The sequence below is a fragment of the Pleurodeles waltl genome, chromosome 6 (genome assembly GCF_031143425.1).
Source record: "Pleurodeles waltl isolate 20211129_DDA chromosome 6, aPleWal1.hap1.20221129, whole genome shotgun sequence".
NCBI classification, from domain to species: domain Eukaryota; kingdom Metazoa; phylum Chordata; class Amphibia; order Caudata; family Salamandridae; genus Pleurodeles; species Pleurodeles waltl.
This window is the reverse complement of record NC_090445.1, coordinates 466,874,887-466,900,280: the sequence shown is the minus strand read 5'-3', so window position 1 is coordinate 466,900,280 and position 25,394 is coordinate 466,874,887. Positions and strand designations below refer to the sequence as shown.

The 25,394-nt window shown below is 43.0% G+C and overlaps 1 protein-coding gene across 8 annotated transcripts in view; it reads right to left on the bottom strand.

Moving 5' to 3' along the window:
* LOC138299904 (membrane cofactor protein-like) overlaps nt 1-25,394 on the bottom strand; it is a 439,137-nt gene that overhangs the window by 376,805 nt on the left and 36,938 nt on the right. For all 8 annotated transcript variants that reach the window (XM_069238611.1, XM_069238612.1, XM_069238618.1 and 5 more), the window contains exon 2: nt 1,700-1,891. In XM_069238611.1, coding sequence (XP_069094712.1) covers nt 1,700-1,891 — 192 coding nt within the window. The remainder of the gene's footprint in view (nt 1-1,699; nt 1,892-25,394) is intronic.

The following is a 25,394-nucleotide window of genomic DNA, read 5'->3' as shown; positions in this document are numbered from 1 at the left end:
GTATGAGAAATCCAATTTTGTACTCCCAAAATGGCTGCCACACCAATAGACTATTGAAATCCCAATTTTTACTCTCAAAATGGCCGCCACATTATTACAAATGCGATTTATACTCCCACATTAATGTACAATTTGATACAATGTATTTCCTACCCCCAAGATGGCCGCCACGTCATTCAACGTTTTCTTTATGGACGGTAGGGGTTGTTTTTTTTAGAAAATAAATTTTCATCTTACTAGCGTCAATACTCTTCAAAAAACATGCGCGTCGATCCTCCTTTCCTTCGTGCCCTCCAAATTTCAATCAGGGAGGAAGTCGCTTTCATCGGTCACCGCCAAGATCGCGGGTCCACTCTCACGTTTCCGTGCCACGGTAATTTTGAGGTGGAGGTAGGTGCTCGTCGCCAATGTAATAATGATGGTTGCTCCAGAAGAAAGTTGTCAATAATAAGTTTATTCTGTAAACGCAGCAACGGACACTCCCTCGCCCACCTCCGTCTTTTCCGCCTCGCCCAACCGTCCCTCTTTGGAATGTAGAATTCTTGACATACGCGCGTATGTCGAGAATTCTACAACACAACACTTTATTTATAAATTAATGACTTGTTTAACAATCTTCTTCATGGTCCTCTACCCTGTACTTCCTCATACAGATGCTTCCCATCACCCTTTGTTTTCTTCATTTCCTGCTGTCTCTCGTACTGCATTGTAGCCTGGTATGTAGTACACATAAGTGTTTGCCAGAGTGATTATTTGTATGTATTGGTGAACAGAATACCACAAGAATGTGGGTGTTACCCACAGACACAATTAAACAACCATCAAACCAAATGCGCTTTCAGCAAACAACATTCGGCAAGGAACCTGCTGATCAAATTACCACAGGATGGCTAATGAATATCTAAGGGCATTTCACAAAAGGACACTCACTTACACCTTGTAACACGCTAAAGCAGGAGCTTTGTGTGCTAGATGTTGTGTGATGAACATATTACATGTCCTTCTGCCACACATCGTATTTCCGCACATATACAGAGTGCAGCATTCTGGATATTAAATATCAGTCAGATAATAGGAGGTGGACTTTTTCATTACACTGCGTTTGTCATGGGTTTTTTGCATTCCTCATTTGCTGAACCGCAAATGCAAGAGAAAGATGTCAATATAAACTATAACAGAATAGCATTTACTCGTGCTCCCATTAAAAAAGTAACTGAAGGACAAAATACGCAGGAAGGGTGATAGGGCAAACACCAGTAATAGGAGGTGGGCTGGTGCAAGCAATGGCGAGGAAGGGGGAAGCAACAAACAAACAAAATACCTGAATCCAGCCAGGAGCAGCTGATGGACAGTCATGAATACAGTCAGTATTTAGCATTGAAGAGGCAAACACACGAAGAGGGAAAGTAACAGCGACATGTGTTGACTAATAATAATCAAGAAAATGATTGATGAGGAAGCCAAGCACTGGTATTTAATGTGCGAGCTCTAGGCCCCTTTTAGTTTGTTTTAGGTCACAAAAGATCCTGCAAGTGATAGTGAAAGCACTGTCTCAGGCAAAACATAATAAATTACCAACTTTAAGATACAGGCATGCATTTTGAAAAAAAGTTGGCTTCTTCTCAACACAAATTATGAGGCACAGGAAGTTAAGAAACATAATGGAACAAAAGTAGAAAAAAGTAAATAAGACACTTACTTTCGCAGAATTCTGGAATTACTGACCAGGCCGATGTATCAAGGCAGGTAATACTCTTTTCTTTGCCTCGAATCAATATATAACCTGGACGACATTTATAAGTCACAGTGGTGCCAATAGGAAACTCAGTCAAGCTTAAATATTGCTCTTCCAGTTCCCCATACTCGAATCTTGTTGGTAATGGACAATTTCCTAGAAAACAAATTGTCAAAACCGATGAAAGTTAGAATAGTTTCAATAAAGAGAAGTGCACCAAAAAGAATACATTTCCACATCATACCAGTAGCAGCCATGACCAGTGTCTGTTCTTTTTACTGTACCACCTGGCTCAAACACGACATAATGAATCAAACAAGGATGGCTATGGGGCTGATGGAGCGTTCCTGATAACAAATGGCTTTTGAACGTGCACCCAATTTCTAGGACAGTTTTTCTTACTCAGTGGAGCAGGGAGCCGGGTAGTCCCGAAGCTTACTCAGCTGGTTCTCGACTGCTTAGAAAAATAAATATTAACAGACTAATAATGGCATTATTCCTATACAAACTGTTTAGAAATAAAGCAGCAAAAAGTAAAACTGAAAAAAACAGTGGGCCTGATTACAACTTTGGAGGAGGTGTTAATCCGTCCCAAAAGTGACGGTAAAGTGACGGATATACCACCAGCCGTATTACGAGTTACATAGGATATAATGGACTCGTAATACGGCTGGTGGTATATCCGTCACTTTACCGTCACTTTTGGGACGGATTAACACCTCCTCCAAAGTTGTAATCAGTCCCAATGTTTGGTAAATATGAAGGAATTTGAAATTAGGAGCTAAAATTAAGTTAGTCCTCAGACTGATTCACGGAAGCACCTCAAGTGCACCAAACATGATATAATTTGGATGATGAGTGTCCACAAATGAATTCAGAAGAGCTCCAACCTTTCAATAAGAATAACATTTTGATTATTTCAAAAAACTTGTTTGTGAATTAAATAACATTTCATCATGTTTGATGAATTTTTTGAACTACAAACAATTCTTAGCTGGTATCTGTTTTCCAGTAAGGACTCAGAGGGGGTACTCGGATTTCAATAATTAAGGGAGGGTCCACAGAAGTGAAAATGTCACTAACTGCTTATCTAGGACTTTCCAAGCAACACATGTTTGGGGACTACCCAATCTCAGCATGTCCAAGCATTTCAAATTTGCAACACTCAGGACAACAAAAATAGGGCAGGTGTTCTAGCCCATTTTGAGACTTTGAGTAAATGTAACAGTCTTCTTGGGAGATACAATTCTGCATGTTTTCATTCTCAGACCATCTGTTTTCAAGACATGGAAGACGATGGTTTTGTTTGGGGATGGGACAATTATTACCGTGAGACGAGTTGTGAACTTTTTCAAGGCACAGATAATTTGCTTCTCAATTGCATAGTATGTCCCAGAAAGTTTTAAGCATTGCATGAGAAAATGTTTAGGCCTGGGGACTCTAGCTATTTATAACTTTTAGCATTGTGGTCCAAACTGAAATGCTAAGAATGTGATTAGGATGGCTGACAGCTTGTTGCACGTTATTTTTAATCATCTGTCTTGACAATGCAGCAGTCACCAGGCAATTTTGTGAGCATCACTAGAGAAGGGCTTTGGTGCCACCCACGTGTTGGGAGCCAGTAGTACATGCTTTGGTTGGGACGAGGAAGTGTGCTTTCACAAAAAAGTGCTTGCCCCCTATGCACCTTTGATCATTTTGTTTATTCATCCAGCTGCCTAAGCTTGGACTTTCAGGGGCACACACAACATCAGAATGCTATTAAAGTATTTAAAATAACAAGATAATTTATATTGTTTTTCCTCTGGCAACACAAGAGATGAGAGGAGGACAATCATTAACCTACATGGATTGTTAGGTCTGCCTTCACAGTACAACTGTCATTAGGCCCTTTCAATTTACATCAGTACTGATATTCTTCTATAACTCTTTTCTTCTGCATAAATACATAACTATTCCCATGCTACTTAGCTGTAATGGTTCACAATACTGATCAACATTATTTTAAAGCCAAGACAGTGAATGTGACCCTAGTGAGGGGATAGTGACACTATGTAAGGATTAATGTGGTGCGCCAAAGAAGGCTTCTAGGATGATGGCAAGTGTATTTTGATAGAGGCATGATAGTGGATTGGGCCTTAGAAGGAGCTTATGCCCCGAGGTTTAAACAAGCCAAGAGTTCACGATGTATAAATAATGCAAAGACTTAAGCAGCTCATTTTAGTAGCCGTTTTTTTTTTTTTAGCTCCGCCAATTAAACCTCATTTCACTTCAAGTGTCTTACTTGTGTGCATGATATTCTAGGGAAGATTAAATGTATTGTTTGCTGGTCCAATCCCACATTGATAAATAACTCAGCATGTAAAAGTATCAAGCAGAGCTACCGTCAAAAGAAATTGTAAACAGCTATGGACGATGACCGGAAGAGCTGTTTTTATTAGAACCGGAATTTATTACAATTTTCCCAATACAAAAACATTACAGACCGTATTTTGTCCAGTGCGCACACTTATGCCTACATTGCCGTGACTTGGGTACAGAGTCCATAAAGAAATTTGTGGTCAACCGTCAAACATCTCCACTCTCACATCTGCGCTCTAAACCTCCAGCGGGGCAGAAGTGTTAACTTGATCAACTTGATCACAAGTATCCAGTTCTTTGATAATATACAGAAAAAACACGCATCCCACGCCCCCTCTCTCATCCTCTCACTTTCATAATGTTTAGCTTTTTCAGTAAGGATTTTAGTATCTGTGTACACCTCCTCCTTCCAGTCCCCCCCATTTGACTCATTGTTCCAACCAGCTGTATCCTGGTGGTTTGTTGGAGTATGTCCCCTATTACCATTTGATCTGTTCCAATGTCGCACATCGTAATTTTCTCTGCAAATGACCACTCTATTAAATCTTGCTCCCAGGAGTCTATGGTCTATCCTGTTGATTTAATTCAGCTTATCGTCACCCATTTCGTCTCTAGGACCAATCCCAAAAAACAAACCTATGCTGCATTTGTAGGTTTACATATGATGCCTAATATGCAATGCTTAATAGTAGCACTGATTTGTATGGAGATATGTTAATTTGTATAGCACATTAATCACCTAAGAAGGTATCCAGGCGCTCGGACAGTTGTGTGGTCCCCAAACGAGCTCAATAGAAGAACCAGGTCTTCAGCTTTTTGCACAACTGAAGAAGTGAGGAGGGGGCTCCGATGTGTAAAGGGAGGTCATTCCATGTCTTGGGTGTGATGTAGAAGAAAGAAAAACATCCAGTTTTGTTTTTGTGGATATGGGAGTGTGTGCGCGCATGTGAAAGTGAGGCAGAGAATAGGTGCCTAGTGGATTGGCGAACATGTTTGCGGCTGTAGAGGTATTTAGGTCCAGTGTTGTGTAAGGCTTTGCACAAGATGTTTGAATTGCCAGCACTTGTGAATGGGGAGCCAGTGAAGCTTCCCGAGATACAGTGTGATGTGGCGTGGCAGGTCCAGTAAGAGTCTTGCAATGGTGTTCTGGATGGTTGGGGTTTTTGTTGAAATTGTTTGGAGATTCTGGCATATAGAGTGTTAACGTAGTCATGCCTGCAGGTGATGAGTGCTTGAGTGATGTCCATCTGGTGTTCTGAAGCAACCATTAAAGATCTTGCAAAGCATGTGTAGGATGTGGAAGCAAGAGGGCCACATTCCATGGACTTCAGCCGTCATGTTGAGCTTGTTGTTTAGAATGATCCCCAGACTTCTTGTGTGGTATCTGGGTGTTGCTCTTCCGGTCACCAGCTGAAGTTCCATAGGAGGTTTTGTTGCCAAAGAGCAGTACTTCCATTTTTGGAGCTGAGCTTCAGGCAGTTACTGCACATCCAGTCTGCAACCATGGTCATGCAATTAGAGAATCTGGTTCTGGGGGTGGTTGTCTTGTCCATCCGGGAGAAGAGAAGTTGGGTGTCAACAGAGGAGAGGATGTTGAGGTCTTTTGATCGGATGATGTTGGTGAACGGTGTCACGTACATGTTGAAAAGGACAATGCCTGTGGGCCTCCGCGTATCGGTTTCTTGGTCTCTGATGTGAAGGGTGGCAGCCTGATCCTTTGGGTTCTTCAATAGAGGAAGGAACAGATCCATTTGAGAGTGGATTCTTGTAAGTCAGTCTTGTCAAGTCATCTGATGATGGTGTTGTGGGAGACAGTGTTGAAGGGGGGCTGAGAGGTCGAGCAGAATGAGGGCCATTGTTTGTCCTCAGTGCAGTGCCATTGGTGACCATGATAAGTGCTGTTTTGGTGCTGTGGTTCTTTCTGAATCCTGACCGAATGTTGACTTGTGGCTATTAAACACCACCCAGGTGGACTGATGAAGATGTAGAAGGAGAGAAAGGCCAAATAGGCATGTGCCTATGGTGAGATTCCTACATTAGGTTGATCAGGAAGGAGGAGACCAAATAGATGAGACAAAGACCTCACAAAAGAATCCTTGTCCCCTTTTCAGTAAAGGAGGTCAGGCTCTAAAATGGTTTCTTAAGAAGTGATAAGGTGCTTAGGGTTGTCAGGAAACAGCATTAGAAATAACGGTGTAAAGGAACTTTAAATAAACAAATAAAAAAAATACAGGGCAGATATCACACATTTTCCATAAAATCTCACTGTGGGTAAGATCATTAATACCTCCTAAAGATGTCCTTCATGTATTCTTTGAACACTCTGTCATCTTCTTGCTAAATTATTTAAAAAAAAAAAAAACATCAAAAAAAAAAAAAAAAAATCAAGCAATTGAAACTACATGTACTGTGATGGAAAATCACTTCAAATCAGGTGCAACAGGTAAGGTAGAATGTCATGTGTGTTATGGATGTTGGATCGTGTCCCTCTGTATAAGCCAAAATATAATCTCTCTACATTTTACTAATGCTAGTTTATTGTGAATCACTTGCAGCCCTGGGAATCTGCTTACCGTTCTCACATAGAACTGATAATACAAACCGAAGTCTTCAGCGGCCATGCTCTCAGATGTAGTGATTTTGGGTCAAGCTATAAAAGCGGACCTGGTTCCATGTTAAGTAGATGAGGATTTAGCTTAAACGTAATCTTAATGTGCACCGACATATTCAATAGTTCAGTAAAAGAATTTCCTCTGGCCCAAGATAGTGGCACTTAAGATGATATTGGAACTGTGCACCATCATTAAACCCCTGAGAAACCAGGGAAATGGGGGGAAATGTGATTCTAGGTACTACTACTGGATTGCCAAGACTTTACTATGGAGAGTTGGAAAGAGATTCTAGTGTGGGTGCCTCAGTGTTGCAAGTCTTGCTCCATTAGTTTCTCATTGAGTTCCCACTTATGCTAAGTTTTGTGTCTGATTAGAGCATCCACCCAATTTTTTTATAAGGCTGGGCACATACTTCACTAACAAGGAGAACATAGTACACTTCCGCTCCAGGAACCCAGCTACCTCTCCCATCGTTCATTGACTGTGTGCTTGCCTATGACCCTGTACAGCATTCCGCTGCCTTATGGGTAGGTTTGTATTATAAAGTACCATATATATATATATATATATATATATATATATATACACACACACACACACACACACACACACACACACACACACACACACACTCAATGTCACTAAGATACAGGTGAGATGTTACACAAAAAAGGTTGTCCCAAATTCCAGAAAATATGGCACTACTTTGAATCTATTTCTTCCTGTTTTATCTGCATTTGAAGGCAGCATTGCAAAATCAGAAGGATGCACAAGAGTGTGCATCCAAGCAAGGGCTAGCATTTTCAGACTGTACATAGTCTGAGTTTTTAGGGTGCTCCTTAGCTGAATGAGCGTGTCCGCATTTTGAAAGTGTCCAACGTAGTATTTGCTGAAGAGAGACCATCTTCTCAGAAAAGCATAGTTCTGGTAAAAGTTAAGCCTAGATTTAATAAGACCTGTTACACAGATGGTGCTTTCAGCAGTCAGTTGTCACAATATGGCTAAATACTTACTTGCAATCAGCAAAGATAAGCTGTTAATAGGGCCACATTTTGTGAATATGAAGAATGCAGACTGGAGAGCAAAGGATAAACGTATTTATGTTATTGTAAATTGCATTAATATATTGCTTACTACTGTTGGAGTGTGACCTTTTATAATCAATATTAACAAGAAAAATTTGCAAAATAATGTATAATGAAGCTGCATAGAAAATGTGTTAGAATAATACTAATGCACACGTTTGAAATGTTCCCACGGGGTGTGGCCACCACTGTATACGATGACTAATGATATTGACTAAAATGAATTAATGATGTACTCATGTATGATTTTGTATTAGCAGTAAAAGTTATGTATTAAGGTTTTGCTAAATTAATCACTAGGCCTTAGTTAGCAAGGGTCTGGGCCTAGCTGCCTGCTCTCATATTAACTGTGTTTTCTAACATGCAATGTGCTGCTTTCCTGAAGGACACGACGATGTACTTTTCCAGAAGCTAGAGATGTGTGTGTAGCCATAAATTCTCTCTCATGAGACCCGGCTTGCTCAAGGAGACATTCTTGCCGAATGAAACAGTGTAATTCGTAACAGGTACGAGGTCGCCTAAACCAAGGGAAGAAAATGGAACTACTGACTGTAGAGACTAGTGTAACTTTTCCTACCGGACATTCTACCCTTTGAAGAAGTCAATCACAGGAGCCAAGAAACTGCATGAGAACTGTCTTAGGTGAAAATTCTAGTAAGATGAGCGACGGATTATTGGACAAAAATAACGATGCACCAAATATTGCCCAATGGGAAATTAGAGACTTGTTCAACAATTTTAATATAACAGCATGACACAAGGAGAAATCAGCCATTATGCGCCTTTACCCTGCTACTCTTGAAGCAGTTATTCTTCTTAACTATCCTGAGAGACTTTGTCTTTAGATGTTTGCGGTGATGTATGTGTGGGGCATGTGTGCCTGTCAGTGGGATGAATTCGATGATTAGAGTCTTCTGGAGCCCATAGTGTAGAGACAGGAAAAAGGTTGAATGTACATGGTTGCTGCTGTCAAGCAGGCAGGAAAACAGATGAAAGAATTGCTCCCGCATGCAGGGAGCTCCATTTTTGTTTTGCTGCTCCCTGTGTACTAGAGCAAGGCCAACTCCCGCTGGAAGCAGGGAGCCAGCAGGGACTGCGAGGATTGAGGCTTCCCCACAGTCCCCAAAAGTGCACATTGGGTGCCCTGGGTGTGGCTAGAACACCCAGCAACAAGTGACCGGGCCCTGGAGGATGTGGTCACAGGGGCTGAAATCAATCCAGGGAGGGATGGAGGGGATACCTGGCGCCCTCCCATTTTAGTAATGGGCTAGGCCCTGGGCGATGGGGTCCTCTGGGGCCAAAAATCAGGCCTGGGAGAGGGGTCCCCCTTCCCTTTTACCAATTAGATGGCCCCAGGGAAGGGTTTCCCGAGGGCATTCTTGGCCAGGGAGGGGGCTGTGTGCCCCACTTCTGGGTTGCCTGTGTATGGGGGGAGTGGACCGCAGGGCCTGTGGCCATTCCCCCACCAAGCATGGCTGATGGCCGTGTGGGGCATAGGGGTGGGTGCCTGTGGGTGATTTGCTGTTCATGGCATGGAGTTGGCTGCCTACAGGAGGTTGGCCAAAGGCCAGGGAGGGTTGGATTAACGTGGTGGTTCCCCAGTACCATCTACGGCTCCACAAGGGGCCAACCTTTAAATTAGCCCCAGGGGGCATGTGCCCCCCCCCCCACTCCTTCATAAGAGCAAATTACCCCAGGGAGATAGCGGCCTTTGGGGCTGCAGGGGGCAAATTCTATATTTAGCTTGAAGAGTTGGTGGTCCCAAGGGCTGTGAAGAAAGCTGTAGGTGCCTCTGCTGTTTTAAATAGAGATTTTGCCAGGGAGGTGGTGGTCCTCAGGGCGCGGGGGCTGCATGGCCCCAGGCACCTTTCTGCATAATTGTACCAGGGAGGTGGTGGTCCCTGGGGTTAAAATAAGCGCTAGGAGGGGGGGGGGGCATGTACCCACTCCTTTTTCAATCCCCCAATGCCCCTGGCCCAACCGAGGGCCAAATAAAAGAAAAGGATGGTAGACCACTCTTGGGAAAAAAAAAAGAAAAAAAAAGAAATTCTGGAGTATTCAGATCTGCAGATTTTTCCAAGATTTATTCCCCCCACCAAAAAACAGTGCTTTTAAGCCTTGGCAGGGTCCATGAGAGGCTCAGTGACCTTGCCCTGGCCACTTTTTAAAAAACATTTTTTCAGCCGAGTCCCAACTTCAGCCGAGTCTCAAGATTGCTGCCAACACTTCCTTATTGAAGTGTTTTCTACCAATCAGATATCAGAAGTTGGTGTAATTCTGTTCAGAGGTTCGGGCTGGAGTTGTGTTCAAAATCACTATAGGAATATGCATGGGGAAAACATGTTTTGGGTCCCCCCTTTTTCTCACCCGCCCACTTTACAAATCACCCCAAAACTTTCAAGACAGCAGCTGAACCCACTGACGTATACGGTTTGAAAATTTCGCAAAGCGGTGCCAAAGTTATTGGCAAAACAAATAAAACTCTTCCTATGGAAACTAGGTCCTAACTGTAATTACCTACTGGCAATCGCCAGTAGAGTGTGTAATATATATATATATATATATATATATATATATATATATATATATATATATATATATATATACATACACACACACACACACACACACACACACACACACACACACACACACACACACCTACCTATATCTATTTCCTACTGGCAGTCGCCAGTAGGTAGTTTTAGTTAGAACCAGGTTTTCATAGAAAAAGAGTGTTTTTTGACTTGCCTACATCCCTGGCATTGTTTGACGAATCTTCACTAAATTTTCACAAAAAAGTGCCCCCGTGATTCTTGTTGCACATGAAGTTTCCGGATGATCAGTCAAGTGGGAGCAGAGAAAACAAGCATTTGCAATGCAATAGGCCTCGCATTTGCCAGAGTTAGAGCTCTTGGCATTGTAAATGGCAATGTCTTTTACCTACGCGTTTTGGTTTGGAGTTTAGTGGATGTATGTGATGTGGAGTGGAATTATATGGGTTGAATTGGAATTGCTAGTTGTGGAATTGTGTGGGGTGGAATTGCATGGTGTGGAGTATATCTGTGCAGTGGAATAATGTTGCATGGTGAATGCAGAGAGGTGAGAGCTGTACAGAATAGATAGGAAGGAAGATAGAGAGGGGTAGGTAGTTTGTGCAGGAAGTGGTGAATGAACTCAAGACAGAGGAGCAGAAAGAGTGTGCGAAAGAAGGGGAGTGCAGTTCATAGATGCATAAAGAGGAAGGATTTTTGTACGCAGAAGACACCCTAAGAAGAGAAGGAGAGCGTGGGTTTGAGGGACTGACACCTCATCATAATTCTTACTCACATGGGTTGCAAATAAAATGAAGTAAGTTCTGTTCTTTTCCCAAAGCTTTCTTTTGAAACACTTGTTGCTTTCAAAGGCAGAACTATTTGGTCGAAATGTTCACACTGCTTCTAGTGTGTCTTTTAAAATCATTGGCAATGGAATAATTGCATAAACTAGGAAAGTAAGAAAGTCCACCTTAAAATCTTCAAAGGAACACCAAGGTTTGTTCTTTAAGGATAGATGAGCTGAAATATTTTTAGTAGTTTTTTAAGATGAAAAGTCTAGGCTCACGCCAGAGCTAAAAATGATAGGCAAAAGCCCAAGATATATGTGGCGGTATTGCCTGAAGGAATGTGTTACATAGTTTTGGCCCTGGTATTCCATACAAGTGCTATGCTCCCACTATAGAAAACAAACATGCTAATGCAAAGTCTCCTGGTGAGTGTAAAAAAAAAAAAACATATCTTTCTGAAATTCACTTAAATTTAAGAAGAGTGTTACAACATCATTGATTAAGGACTCTTGGGGAAAAATACAGAGGTTAAAAAAAGAAGAGACAGAAGCAATAGGCCAAAAGTGTCAGTGCTAAGCTGGCACATCTCCTGAGTCCCAGATCTACAAAGCACACATGCAGTCCCCGTATTGTAACAACCTTCCACACACACCACAAAACAGAGCATAGAAATATAAATTCCGTTGGGAAAATTCCTGAATTTTGCACTACATTAAGTTTGTATTATGTAACATTTCATAATTTTGACCTGCAGGATACTGGTTTAGACAGCAAATGTTTAACAGAGACATTTTCTGCTCAAAGCACTCTCCAGTGTGTATCTCATGTAACTTCTTCATGCAAAGTATGTCATCACATGAGATACTGGCAAATGTCATTTCGTGCTAAAAGTGCAATTTTACAACATTTCCGTTAAATTTCGCATTAAAAATACCCAATTCCCAACACCCCTATGCGATGCTGTGCAAAAGCAAACCACTCATCCCACAAAATTTGAGACTTGCTTAATTTATTTAAACACTGTTTGATACTCTGTCCAGCATAAAAAGATAAAACAGGAATTTAGTGGAAGATAATAAAACAGTTCACCTGAAACTTGTGACAAACTTTTCTATTGCACTGTTCCAAAGTTTTATTTTGTTAATTAGAAAAGCATTCCAGTCAGTTCTGTAGATAAATGTTTTTTTTTTTTTTAATGACCGATTGAAGTGAAGTGCAATGGAGCTAAACTACAAACTTGTCTAAATACAAATCGTGCGTAATAAGAACGGAATAGCGTCTAAAGCGAAACCCTTACAAACAGCCACCGAGGTATGTGTTGTCTACAGCAGAAACTATCTTCTTTCTTTCAGCCAGATACCTCCTCTGTGGCATTAATCCTCTCAATTATATCTTATTTTGTGATAAGAACCCATGGTGTGTACTTTAGACACGAGACAAAAGCTTTTGGCATAAGCTGCCAGGTAACGTGGCAACTGGGGCTGCAGGCCCTGTCTCCATGCCATTCAGTTTCACTGCCGACCTTCCACAGCGTGCTTGATATTCTTATCGTCCTAGTACTATCTCCTAATATCTCACTGGAAACCAACAACCGACAGCAAACCAGTCAGCTTCACACCTTTGCCACTCCGATGAGGCCTTGCAGTTGTCTCCGTGTGAACGCGAGGATTGTAGAGAAAAGCCGTCAATTATTTATGACATGCCCATCCCTGGCTGAACAGTACCCCGGCGCGAGGCTGAGTAAAGCACCTCAGAAATGGGTCACCAGGCAAGCAGGGGTTAACAAAACAAGCATTTGGAATGCAATAGTTTCCTGTTTGCTCGAGTTAGAGCTCATAGTGTTGTAAATTACTGACTGGACTTTTATTTCCACACAGACTGAAAACAAAACAAGCATTTGAACTGCAATAGCTCTTGTGTTCGCTCGAGTTTCAGCTATTAGTGTTTTCTTGCCACAAACTGAAAATAAAAAGTAAAACAGTTGACATAAGCAGCCGGTTCAAAGCTATGCTGAGAGCTTGCAGAGACAGACAAAAGGACAAGCATTTGTAATGCAAGAACAGAAAATGTGTGAGGGAGAGTAAGGAATGGAATAAACAAAGTCACACATCACTGCAGATGAAAAAGTAAGTAATAGACTAGAGCCCTGTTAACAGAAACAGACTGCAGCCACTGAAGCATCCAGCGCTCTGGTCAAATGCTAATAGCCTTTGAACAAAGTAATCCCTAAGCACATGTGGAAGGGTACAAGTACTAGGGCCATGCTCCAGGGGAGTGTACAGCTGTGGAAAAGGTGGGACAAAAAGCAAGGATTGACCACTAGCAAGCAAGGATCTTTTAAGGACACTGAAACAAACCAGTGAAAAACAGAGACCCCACAAAGAAGTATATACAAGAGGCCTCGAATGCTCGACCTAAAAAGGGGGTTAAAAAAATGTGTTTCCCCAGTTAATTCCCATAGGACCTTTGAACAAGGCTACAGCAAGAACCACTGGATGGGATTACACCCTGTGACAGCAATGCTGACTCCATAGGATCCAGGGAGCCAGTTGGGATTGTCAGGGCATTCAGGCTCCCCCTGCAGCCCCCAGCATTGTAACTGGGTGCCCTGAGGGGCACCCACGTCACATGGCTGGGCCCAAGGGAATTGGGTCCCAGGGGCCGAGATCGGTCCTGGGGAAGGGTGCCACGCAGCCCCCCTCCCCAAAACTAATTAGGCTGGGCCCCGGTGTATGGGGTCCCAAGGGCCAAAATAGGCCCTGAGCAGGGAGGCCGTGCAGTCCCCCCCCAAAAAATGAATATTAGGCCGAGGCAAAGATTAGCCTAGGAGGGGGTTGCACAGCAACCCAAAAAACCCAATAAAAATAGTCCATGCCTCAGGAGAAGGGGTCCACAGGGCCGAGAGACCACAAAGCCCCCACTTTCTCCCAAATAATTACATATTTATGCTGGGCCCTGGGCTTCCTGGAACAGATATCGGCCTGAGCAAGGGGGCGGGGGCATGCCGGGTTGGGTTGTTCTAGGGGTTGGTCCAGGGACTGGCCACAGGCCACTCACTGCAGCCAACCCCTTTGGCACACAGCAGAAGGAAAAACGTGTTTTGACCGACCACGGTCTTGATCACATGATTTGTAGTTTACCCACAGTCAAGTCTGCGGTCAGTTAAAAAATTGGTTCTTTTTCCCCTATTATATACGTGGAACTGACTTGGGAAATACATGCAAAATAATTTATTTACAGTGGGCTTCACCAAGGTGTTTCGGCCTGAGCCTTGATCACGGTTAGTGGTCAATACCTTTACAAGCGGAGTTGCTAAGGAGTGGGCATTAACTCAGTACAATCTAAGTGTGGAACAACAATATACTACATGGTAGTACATGTACATGGTATAGAACCCGTGGAGGGTTCAAAAGTAGAACAGTGATGGCTTCTAGTGTGGAAGTAAGGAGAAAGGAAACATTGAGGAAACTATTTTGGAGAGATTACAAAAGTACAACAAACAACTAGAAATGGGGAAATGCAACAACTACTTATTTTATTGGAAAGGTTGGAAAAGTTGCACAAACAAAATAAATTGCTAAACGATGGGAGGGGGAGTCGTTGCAACAACATATTTAAGTGGAGCGAGTACCAAGGGGACTGAGAATTTATGTAGTTCCAACATATGATGAAGCTGATCCAGAAATGCTGCAGGAATGGTCTGATAAATCTAAAAGTTGCTCAATGACAAAGATGCACATTTTAGTAAAATATGCGCTTAAAGTTTGGGCTAAATTATTGGAGGATATAGAAAAATGAGTGCAAGAGATTTCAAAGTGAATGCCCAAGATTGACTTAGAAAGCTTTCTGAATACTATGCATGAATGTTTAATAAAAACAGAAAATGAGATAACAGCTATAAAACAAAGGACAATTTATGGGATTTGAAAGATCAAACAGGAAGAATTTTGACATTCCTTAAGAAATAGGATTGTCTCTATGACAAGACAAATAAGGACATAACCATGAAGAATAAGGAACCCCAGTCAGAACAGGAAAATAAAGACAGTGATGCTTCAGATAGTAATGTATCTGATTTATCTGGGAATATCACAACACAGAATACGCGAGTAGAAACTGACCATAAGGCAAATTTTTTGAAACAGTACCAGCTATTAAATCAAAGCAGGACAGAGAAATATGGAGAACCAAATCGACTAAATGGCAGAGGCCAGAGCATGCACAGAAGAGCCAGAGGAACAAATAGGCGAAGAACAGAGTGAAGAAACTTAGACTCACTCATGGGACAAGAGCCAAACAATCAACCCAATGAATGCGATAAATCTTTCAGAACGTGTTTTCTAAAGAAGAAACAGAACTGTTGTCATTAGGTTTCTCTCTCTGCTACTATGGATTTCACAAAGACCAGAATAGATCTGTTTTTGTTGAATGTATGATAGAACCAGGCATGCTGGAACCAGGCTTCCCTTAACAACGTGGTTGAAACAACGACCACGTTGTTACCATGCATGCCTTTACCATGACTTTTCATTGTAAAAGAATGCCTAGTAAAGGCATGTGTGGGCACAGCATGCATGATTCTGTCATAGCACTCCTCCACCCACCCTGAGGCCCAAAAGTACTCCACCGTACCCCCCCAAGCCAAATAAAAAATAAATAAATAATAAAGGAGGATAAAATAGCATGACTCCCTCAAATAAAATACCGAGCCCCGCCCCCCAAAAAAAGTACCCCAAACAACCCCTTAATCCACCCAACCCCAAAAACCTAATATATATATATATATATATATATATATATATATATTAGTGCAACCCCCTAACCTAAAATGCCCAACAAGCCCTTAATCCAAACCACCCTTAAAACCTAAAAAACAAAAATAGCGCGACCCCCCACCCTAAGCCCTACCCTAAAAAGAAAATTCCCCAAACACCCCCACCTCGCCCCTAAAAAAATAAAAATAATTACAAAATGGAAGTTCAAGCCCTTGTACCACACCCCACCCCTAAAAGCTAACTCCCAACCCTGCCCCAGCCACAATCATCTCACCACGTCCTCTCCCGATCCACTCTGCCTTTTTCTGTGCCTTAACCATGCATATGCGTGGTGCAACACGTGTGGTTAAGGTACAGAGAAAGGCAGTCTCCGTTCTGGCAAGTGTGGTTACGCTTGCGTGGTAAATGTCCACGTTGTTGCCAACGCATTATTTAAAATGTTTCTCCTTTTTGTTTATGCGGAAACTAAAATTGAAGAAGTGGTTCTCCACTTGACACCTGTCCTTAGTAATTTATGTATTAATGATAAGATAATGAGGCACTACATACCCTAGCTTTGTTAGATGACTCTTGTGAAGGTCATGAGGATGCTATTCTAAATCTAGTAGATTGTGGTATTGATCCTGGTACGAGTCCTGGAAGCCATTGTGAAACTAAATACATATTTATACCACAGGTACAGTGTGAAGCATTGGATGTTTGAAAAAATTATGTATTAAGGGAATTGAAGAGATTAAGATGTAAAGAACACATTGTAGGCCAGTATAATCTAACTTCAGGCCAACAAGGAGCCCTGGCCAAATTGAAAAATGACCTTGCAATTGTTAAAGGATCCGATATGGGTGGCAATGCAGTGTTGTTGTCAAAGGATAAATACATAGCGGAAGGTCTTAGACAATTAAATGATGGTTCTTGTTATGAACTATCAGATTTTCAAACAGTGCGGCATGCAAACAAACAATATGGAGAGATGCTCTTGGATTGGAGGGACCGGGGTCCCTTAGAATGGGATGAATATTGCTTTCTAAAATGTGAGCTCCACAAAAACCCTTTCAACACTCCAGGCAGACCTAAAGTGTCTGCAATAAGTTCTTTACCAGAAAACACCTCTAGATTTATTGATTTCTATTTGAGACCCTTTGTGACTGCTTTACCAGCCTATCTGAAAGGCAGCACTCATTGCCTTACGCTGATTGATGGTATAACTTGGGAGGATGATTTCCTCTTGATGATCCTAGATGTATCTAGTCACTATACCAGTATTTGACATAAACTAGGCATTAAAGCAAACGGGCATTTATTTAGGGTTTGATCACTTTCCCTTTTGTTACATTCTGAAATGTTGATTGATATATTTTTGCCTCACCAACAACTTTTTTTTTCTGTTGAAAAATAAATTAAAAAGACAGATGCAGGGGAAGGCGATGGACACTTGCTTTGCCCCCAGCTAACCTGTTCATGGGCCGGTGGGAGGAGTGGGTGTCCAGCAGCATACCAGTGTTCGAGGATCATGTAATGTTGTGGACGTGCTTTATTGATAAAAATGTTATCATTTGGAAAGGGGACATAGCTTCCACAGAGGATTTCAACTAAAGAATTGAATTGCAAACAAGTCAGTTAACATTTTACAGGCACAAATGATAAACTAAGAATTGAATTTTTAGATGTGGAAGTTTACGTGGAGAATGCTAAAATCAATACAAGATTACACTGTAAACCTACTGCAGGTAACAGTTTGTTATTTGCCACTAGTGCGCATCCTAAAAGTAAGGTCAACAGTATCCCCTACGGCGAACTGCTTAGGGCTAGAAGAATTTGGTGTACTAAGCCGGACTTTGAACAAGAAAACCAAATTATGATTGAGAGATTTAGAGAAAGAGGTTGGAGCCCAAAAACAATTCAGCAGGCTATCAAGCGGGTGGACTCTTTGGACAGAACACAATGACTTTGTCCACAGTCCTCTCCTCCTTTTGAAAACAATGAGTCAATCAGATTTATTAACACATTTTCTGGTCAGGGCCACCCCCCCCCTCCCAATACGTAAAATATTCAACAAATACTGGGTGGTACTTAAGACAGATGATCACATATCCAGATTTGTGTATAATCTACCTCAAATCACTTTTCGAAAGAGTACATCATTATGTGATAAGCTGAGCAGCGATTTAATCTCTACCCGGAATATCAATAGCAACAGATCTCAGGGTGTAGGAGGTTTTTACTGCTGCATGAAAAAAAGCATGTATCCAAAGTAACAACTGCAATAAGCTGCGTCTCTCCACTAGACAGAAATGCCATCACATTAACAAGACATGTACATGCAACCCAAAATATTGTATATATTGTTTAATATGCCTGTGTGCCAAACTATATGTGGGTAATACAATTCACAAACCCAAGAAGAGTATTGGAACACATGAGGTCTATTAAAAACAATAAAACAATATCCAGTCGCTAGACATTTTGAGGAAATCCACAGTGGTAATGCAAAGTTGTTGAGATTTGTGGTAATTGATGATGTGGGACAGAGAACACAGATTGCACATTCTGGAATCTAAATATATCATAGATTTTGATATTTGTCTCCCCGGGGTTTGAACTCAAGTGAGGAACTAGCAGAACATTTATATTGATATGTCCTACAAACATCTGTTGAATGTTTAGGTACAGAGGTGGTATTTATACACTCTCCCATCTTTGTTTATCCTTCCCAGTTTGTCTTCTGCTTTCTTCTTATTTTTTGTTTGATCTTTTAGTCCAATTTGTTCTTATTATTTCCTTTCTCCACTTTTTGTAATGTACATTATATTTTTGAGGTCTAGTTTGAATTAATCTTGTTATGTTTGTTTTAACATTTCATCCAGGTACTCTCTTTCGGAAGCATAGTGGAATTGCACTTTGAGATAGTTCAGTGCTAATGGGACCTTTTTGTTTATTCAGGCCAAGTAGGGAGTTCTTACATTCTTCAGTCCCAGATGAATATTTTGGATTTTATGATTGCATTGTAATATTTTGTGTGTTATATTTTTCATGTCAGTTACAAATTCTCTAGGGATAGACATAAGCCCTCATGGGGCAAGACCCTACTTATGTATTTATGGAAATGTTGCTCCACACACATTCCCTACATGCCTTTTGAGATATTCTAAATTTGTATGCTTTGTTTGGAGAGGATACACAAGTTGGAATCAATCGGACAATCACTTATAACTCACGGTTTCATGACGGCCTGTAATGCTAACAGATAACTTGCACGCTATTGATAGATACTCCAAGATGGTGCCTACTGTGAATTGTATGTAGTTGTCCTTTTTTGTTCCACTGTTTCGGAAGCATAGGGAATCTTAATTTCTGATTATTCAGCGTTAATGAGGTAGGCCCCTCTTCGGACCTCTTGTTTATTTAGATCGTGCAAGGAATTGTTGATTGCATGTGCGAGACCATGTACTTTGATTTAGAGGTATATTCTCCCATTCTATATATATATATATATATATATTCTATATGTTGGATTGACTTCGCTTGTATGGTTTTTGAAAAATCACAACATTATATGCTTCCTCCAGACAAAGTATCAATAGAACGATCTATTGGACAACTATCTAGATGTGCAAAGTTTATTTTGGCAGCCGTGTTGGCATATATTTGAATTGTAGTGTGAACCTAATGCCTTAAGGCCAGGCACCACTCTGCACGCTGAGCAGCTCCACCGAACTGCCCTCGTGTCCCTGACCCTGCCCTCGCTGCCGCCGCGAGTTTGAGGCCCTCCACCACCTGCAGTCACCTGCCTGCACCGCATCCCTGGTGTCTTTTGGTTTGCCGGAAGTATAATTGTGTGTGTCTTGCACTCTGATTTATTGCTTTCTGTGCCGTTTTTCTGTGCCTTTTGGATTTATTGCCTTTTCCTTTGTTTCTGCCCATATTACTGTTTACTGTCTGCTCTTGCCTGTTTTTGCTGCTCCAATCTCCCCGGTCCCGCTGCTGCATCCCCTGCAGCCACACCCCACTTGTGCCCCCTTTGCCACCACCTCCCGCCTGCCCCTCCCTCCCACCTTCCCTTCTTAATGGTGGCCGTTGTACTGCACGGAGAGTGACCCCTGACCTGCCTTAAGGCCAGGCACCACTCTGCACGCTGAGCAGCTTACCAAACTGCCCAGCGCCTGTCCCTCTACCCCCACACCTCCAGACACCACTACGCCACCTCAGGGCTCCTCGCGCTCAACCCCCGCCGCCCCACCGTCTGCGTCCAGGCCTCCCCCCAGGCACACCCACAGACCTTTTGCCTGCCGCTCGTGCCACTTCACCTGCGATCAAGCCACCAAGTACCACAACAACACCAGCCACCCCAACCATCTCAGCTGCATCCTCCTCAACACCCACTCCATCCACAATCATGCCATTGAACTCTGGGACCTGCTCACATGAGCCTCCCCTGAGATCGCCATCCTCACCGAAACTTGGATGAACCCCTCATCAAAGCCAGACATCGCCATAGCCATCCCTGAGTGCTACAAGTTCATCCGAAGAGACCGTATCAACAAACCAGGAGGAGGAATCACCATAGACCACAGAAGCTCCATCAGGATTTCAACCAACACCCACAACGCCCTTGATGCCGCAGAACACCTGCACTTTCACACACACATCAACGCCAACACCACCTTGAGAGGAATCCTCATCTACAGACCGCCTGGCCCCCGCCCTCAATTCTGCGACGCCATCGTGGACACAATCAGCTCCCACGCCCTCACCTCCACGGACTACTTGTTCCTCAGCGACCTGAATTTCCACCTGGTGAATACCAGCGACTTCAACTCCTCTGCCCTACTGGACAACCATGCGAACCTTGGCCTCAAGCAACTGGTCACCTCGCCCACCCACTCAACGCCATCTTCTCCTCCAGCAGCCACATCACCTTCACTCACACCACCGAAATCCATTGGACCGACCGCCATGGTGTTCATTTTTCCTTCCTTAAGCCCACCACCCACCACCAACAGCATCTGATCCCTCACCGCAAATGGAACAAGATTTCCAAGGACAAACTGATCGCCAACCTTGGCCAAACCCGACCACCCAAAACCAACGACCCCAACACAGCCACCCTCAACCTCATAAAATGGCTCGATGACTGCGCCAACACCCTCGCTCCACTCAAGAAAACCACCAACACCCGCGTCAACAAGAAAGCTCCCTGGTTCACTGCAGACCTTCAGGCCTCCAAAAGAGAATGCCGGAAAGCTGAGAAAATCTGGCGCCAAGAACAATCAGAGCGCAACTTCACTACCATCAAATCAGCCATACGCAAACACCACCAGCTCATCCGGACCACCAAAAGACCTTTTACAAAGAGCGAATTGCAAACAACGCACACAACAGCAAGGTGCTATTCAACATCATCAAGGAACTCACCAACCCCAAGTCCTGCTCCGCAGACCCACCCCACTCACAAGACCTCTGCGACTCCCTCGCCACCTTCTTTCACTGCAAGATCACAGACATACATAGAAGCTTCGCAACACCGTCCCCCACCACCACCACTGCCATGGTCGACCCCATTGCACCAATTTACTGAGCACCTGAACCCCCACCAACAATGAGGAACTCACCAAAACCATGAGCACCATCCACTCCGGCTCTCCTGGTGACCCCTGCCCTCACCACGTCTTCAATAAGGCCAGCCAAATCATCGCTCCCCAGCTACGGACCATCATCAACAGCTCCTTTGAGACCGCCATCTTCCTGGAGAGCTGGAAACACGCCAAAGTGAAAGCTTTGCTCAAAAAGCCCAAAGCCGACCCCCGAAGACCTCAAAAACTACCGAACTATCTCCCTACTCCCCTTCCCTGCGAAGGTCATAGAGAAGATAGTCAACAACCAACTCTCCCGCTTCCTGGAGGACCACAGTCTACTCGACATCTCCCAGTCTGGATTCCACAAAAACCACAGCACCGAGACCACCCTTATCGCCTGCACCAATGACATCAGGACCAGGTTCGACAAAGGTGAAACCGTTGCCCTCATCCTCCTTAACCTTTCCGCAGCCTTCAACACCATCTGTCACCACACCCTTCGCACATGCCTCTTCAATGCTGGAATTCACCACAGAGCCCTGGACTCACCTCCTTCCTCTCCGGAAGAACACAAAGAGTTTGCCTCCCCCGTTCCAGTCAAAGGCCACCAAGACCATCTGCGGAGATCCCCAGGGTTTCTCCCTCAGCCCCACCCTCTTCAATATCGACATGACTCCGCTCGCCAACATCGTCTGATCCCACGGCCTCAACATTGTCTCCTACGCAGACGACACTCAGCTCATCCTCTCTCTCACGAAGGACCCCGCAACCGGCATGAACAACCTCCACGCCAACCACAACTAGATGAAAACAAGCCGCCTCAAGCTGAATACGGAAAAGACAGAGATCATCATCTTCAGCCCCAACAGGTCAGCATGGGACGACTCCTGGTGGCCTGCCTCTCTGGGTTCACCCTCAACACCCACCACCCACGAACCCAACCTCGGCTTCATACTGGACTTCGCTCTCCATGACCCAGCAAGTCAACGCCATCTCGTCCTCATGCTTCAACACCCTTTGAATGCTCTGCAAGACCTTCAGGTGGATTCCCGTGGAAACCAGAAGAACGGTCACCCACGCCCTCATCAGCATAAGACTGGACTATGACAACACCCTCTATGCAGGAACAATGGCCAAGCTCCAGAAACAACTCCAGAGCATCCAGAACGCCTCAGCAGGTCTCATCCTCAACCTCCCTTGCCACAAACAGATCTCAACCCACCTCAGGGACCTCCAATGGCTACCCGTCAACAAAAGGATAGTCTTCAAACTCCTAATCCACGCTCATAAAGCTCTCCACGACAACGGACCGGCCTACCTCAATGATCGTCTCAACTTCCACAACCCGACAAGCCAGCTACGCTACGCCAACCTCACCCTTGCAACAGTCCCCCGCATTCACAGTACCACAACCGGCAGCAGATCCTTCCCCCACCTTGCCGCCAAAACCTGGAACTCCCTCCCCGCCAACCTATGTATGACCCAGGACCTCCTGACCTTCAGGAAGCACCTCAAGACTTGGCTCTTCGAGCAGTAGCACCCCCAGCGCCTGGACACCCTTCCGGGTGAGTAGCACGCTTAACAAATTACTGATTGAATAACAAACATTAATCTATTCATTAGGTTAAATACCAGTACAAATGTACAGATGAGTTTTAGGATTGTTTGCAGCACTAAAATGTATATGAATATCTGATAAATGTGAGTTTGATGGATTTGTAGGTTATTAGTAAGTACTTCAAGATGGTGCTTGTTATAGGTAACATAGATGTCCTTCCTTTATTTTATCATTTGAGCACTTACAAAGTTTGTAAGACTATTGACCACTAACCGTAATCAAGGCTCAAGCAGAAATGCGTTGGTGCAGCCACTGTAAATAAATTATTTTCCACGTACTCGCTGCACTCTGGAGTTCGTGCCTTCCGTTTTCTCTGGGAGATATTTGGGTAGCCGGCACCCGGCACGGACCACCGCATTAAAGGCCCCCTCCATTGTTGACTAATATATATATTTTCTAGCCTAGTAGTGGTTGCACCTAGAAAGTTAGGACCTAGTTTCTATAGAAAAATCATTCTTTTTTTGCAAATTACTTTGGTGCCGTTTGATGAATCTTCATGAAATTTCCCAAAAAACAACTGACATCACTTCAGTTGTGGTCGGAAAAATTTCGGGGTGATCTGTCAAGCAGGGGCCAAGAAAAAGGGGAGGGACCCAAATTAGTTTCCCATTCATTTTCCATCAGGATTTTGAACAGTAATATCGCTAAAACGAATGGAAGGACACGAAATTCGGCAGAAAGGTAGCTCTTGGTCCAGATAGAGGCTTTTTTGTTATTTGGTGCAAATCTGTTCAGTAGTTGTCTAGTTATTAAATGAAAACCAATCTTGTATATATATATATATATATATATATAGGGACAAGGACCCTCAGATTAGGAGTAAAAGCAAGAAGGCCCTCCCTGATTGGCTAGCTGCAACTTGATAGAAAGTTGCAGCCGCCACTTTGTTTCTCGCATTGGGAGGCGGGGGGGGACAGTGTAAAAACATTTAAGGGGTCAGGGTACAGGTATCCTGAGCCCATAGGACACATGTGGGTGGTCCACTAAGGACTCCTCATGGGCAAAAATATTGCCCTTTATTTTTACTGGACGATCAGGGGATCCGAGGATCCTACTCAGTTCCTGGGGGAAAGCAAGGCCCTGATTGGCTTGCCACAACCTGACACAATCAGTAATGTGTGTGTTAAAAAAAAAAAACACAGAAATTCACTGAAAAAAATAGTAATAGTTAGGTTGATGTTTTACTCTTAAAAAACAAAATCGAAATTCAGCAATTATTTTTTCTTCCGATATGTATAACTATAATTCGTGCCAGAAAGAAACTTTGGGCAATGATTTATAGTTTCTTAACATAAGTATAACTGCTGACTTCTATGGTTTTGTATGGGTAAAATGTCAACCTAACGTTCCTGTAACCTTTTATATACAAACACACACTAAAACTATGGCCGTCATTTTATACTTTGACATTCCAATGGTTAGCCATATGTTTTAGTGATATGAGGATCCCTTGATGAATTATTTATACCTTGAGGGACTTGCCAGATATACTGCTGCTATTGAGTAGTGTGTTTTATTATTAATAAATATGTAGACAAATTAAGCACAAGCACTTTAACCATGACTGATAGCCTATTTAGGATAATAATTGACTGTAATGAGTTGTAGGTTTGAATATTTGCCATTAATAATAATGTATTGTCATATATGATCTGACCCAATTAAGCTTCAATATATATGATTACGTTTATAAATATTTGGTAAGTGATTTAAGTGTTCTTTTTCCTTATACAATTATCGCCTCTGTCATTTCCAAGAGATTTTCAAACAGTTTTGTTAACCGTTTCTGTGTTTAATCAATGTCAGTATATATGTTCTAAGATGGCCGCCACATTATTTTCACTAGTGAGTCATTACAATAAATGAAGGACTTCGATTGTATTTATAGATGGGGGAAAAAAATGTCCGCCAATGTCCAGTAGAAGGCGGTAGCCAAAACGCGTAGACATTTTTTGTGGGGAGACAGCGTTGAGGTGATTATCACGAATAAAGCGGATCAACTTCACTGGTTGAAATTTGTTTTTTTTCCTCCGTGTTTGGACCAAAGTATCAATGAAGTAATTAGCTTGCAGCCCAGAATCCTAAAAACCAAGATCCCAGTATTTTGAGAAATCAGAAGTCCGGACACCCACAAAAACCCAAATTAGACTGCTGGAACATGAACGCAGTCCTGGGTCCAGTTGTCTGATTCTGCAGTCCATAATGAAGATGGTATTTTCTCTTTCCAAAACCCCTATCCACTTGAAGACTTGAAAGGGCAATGCACTCTTAATCACGTTAGTCCTCACCGAGAATGGGGAATTGTCATCG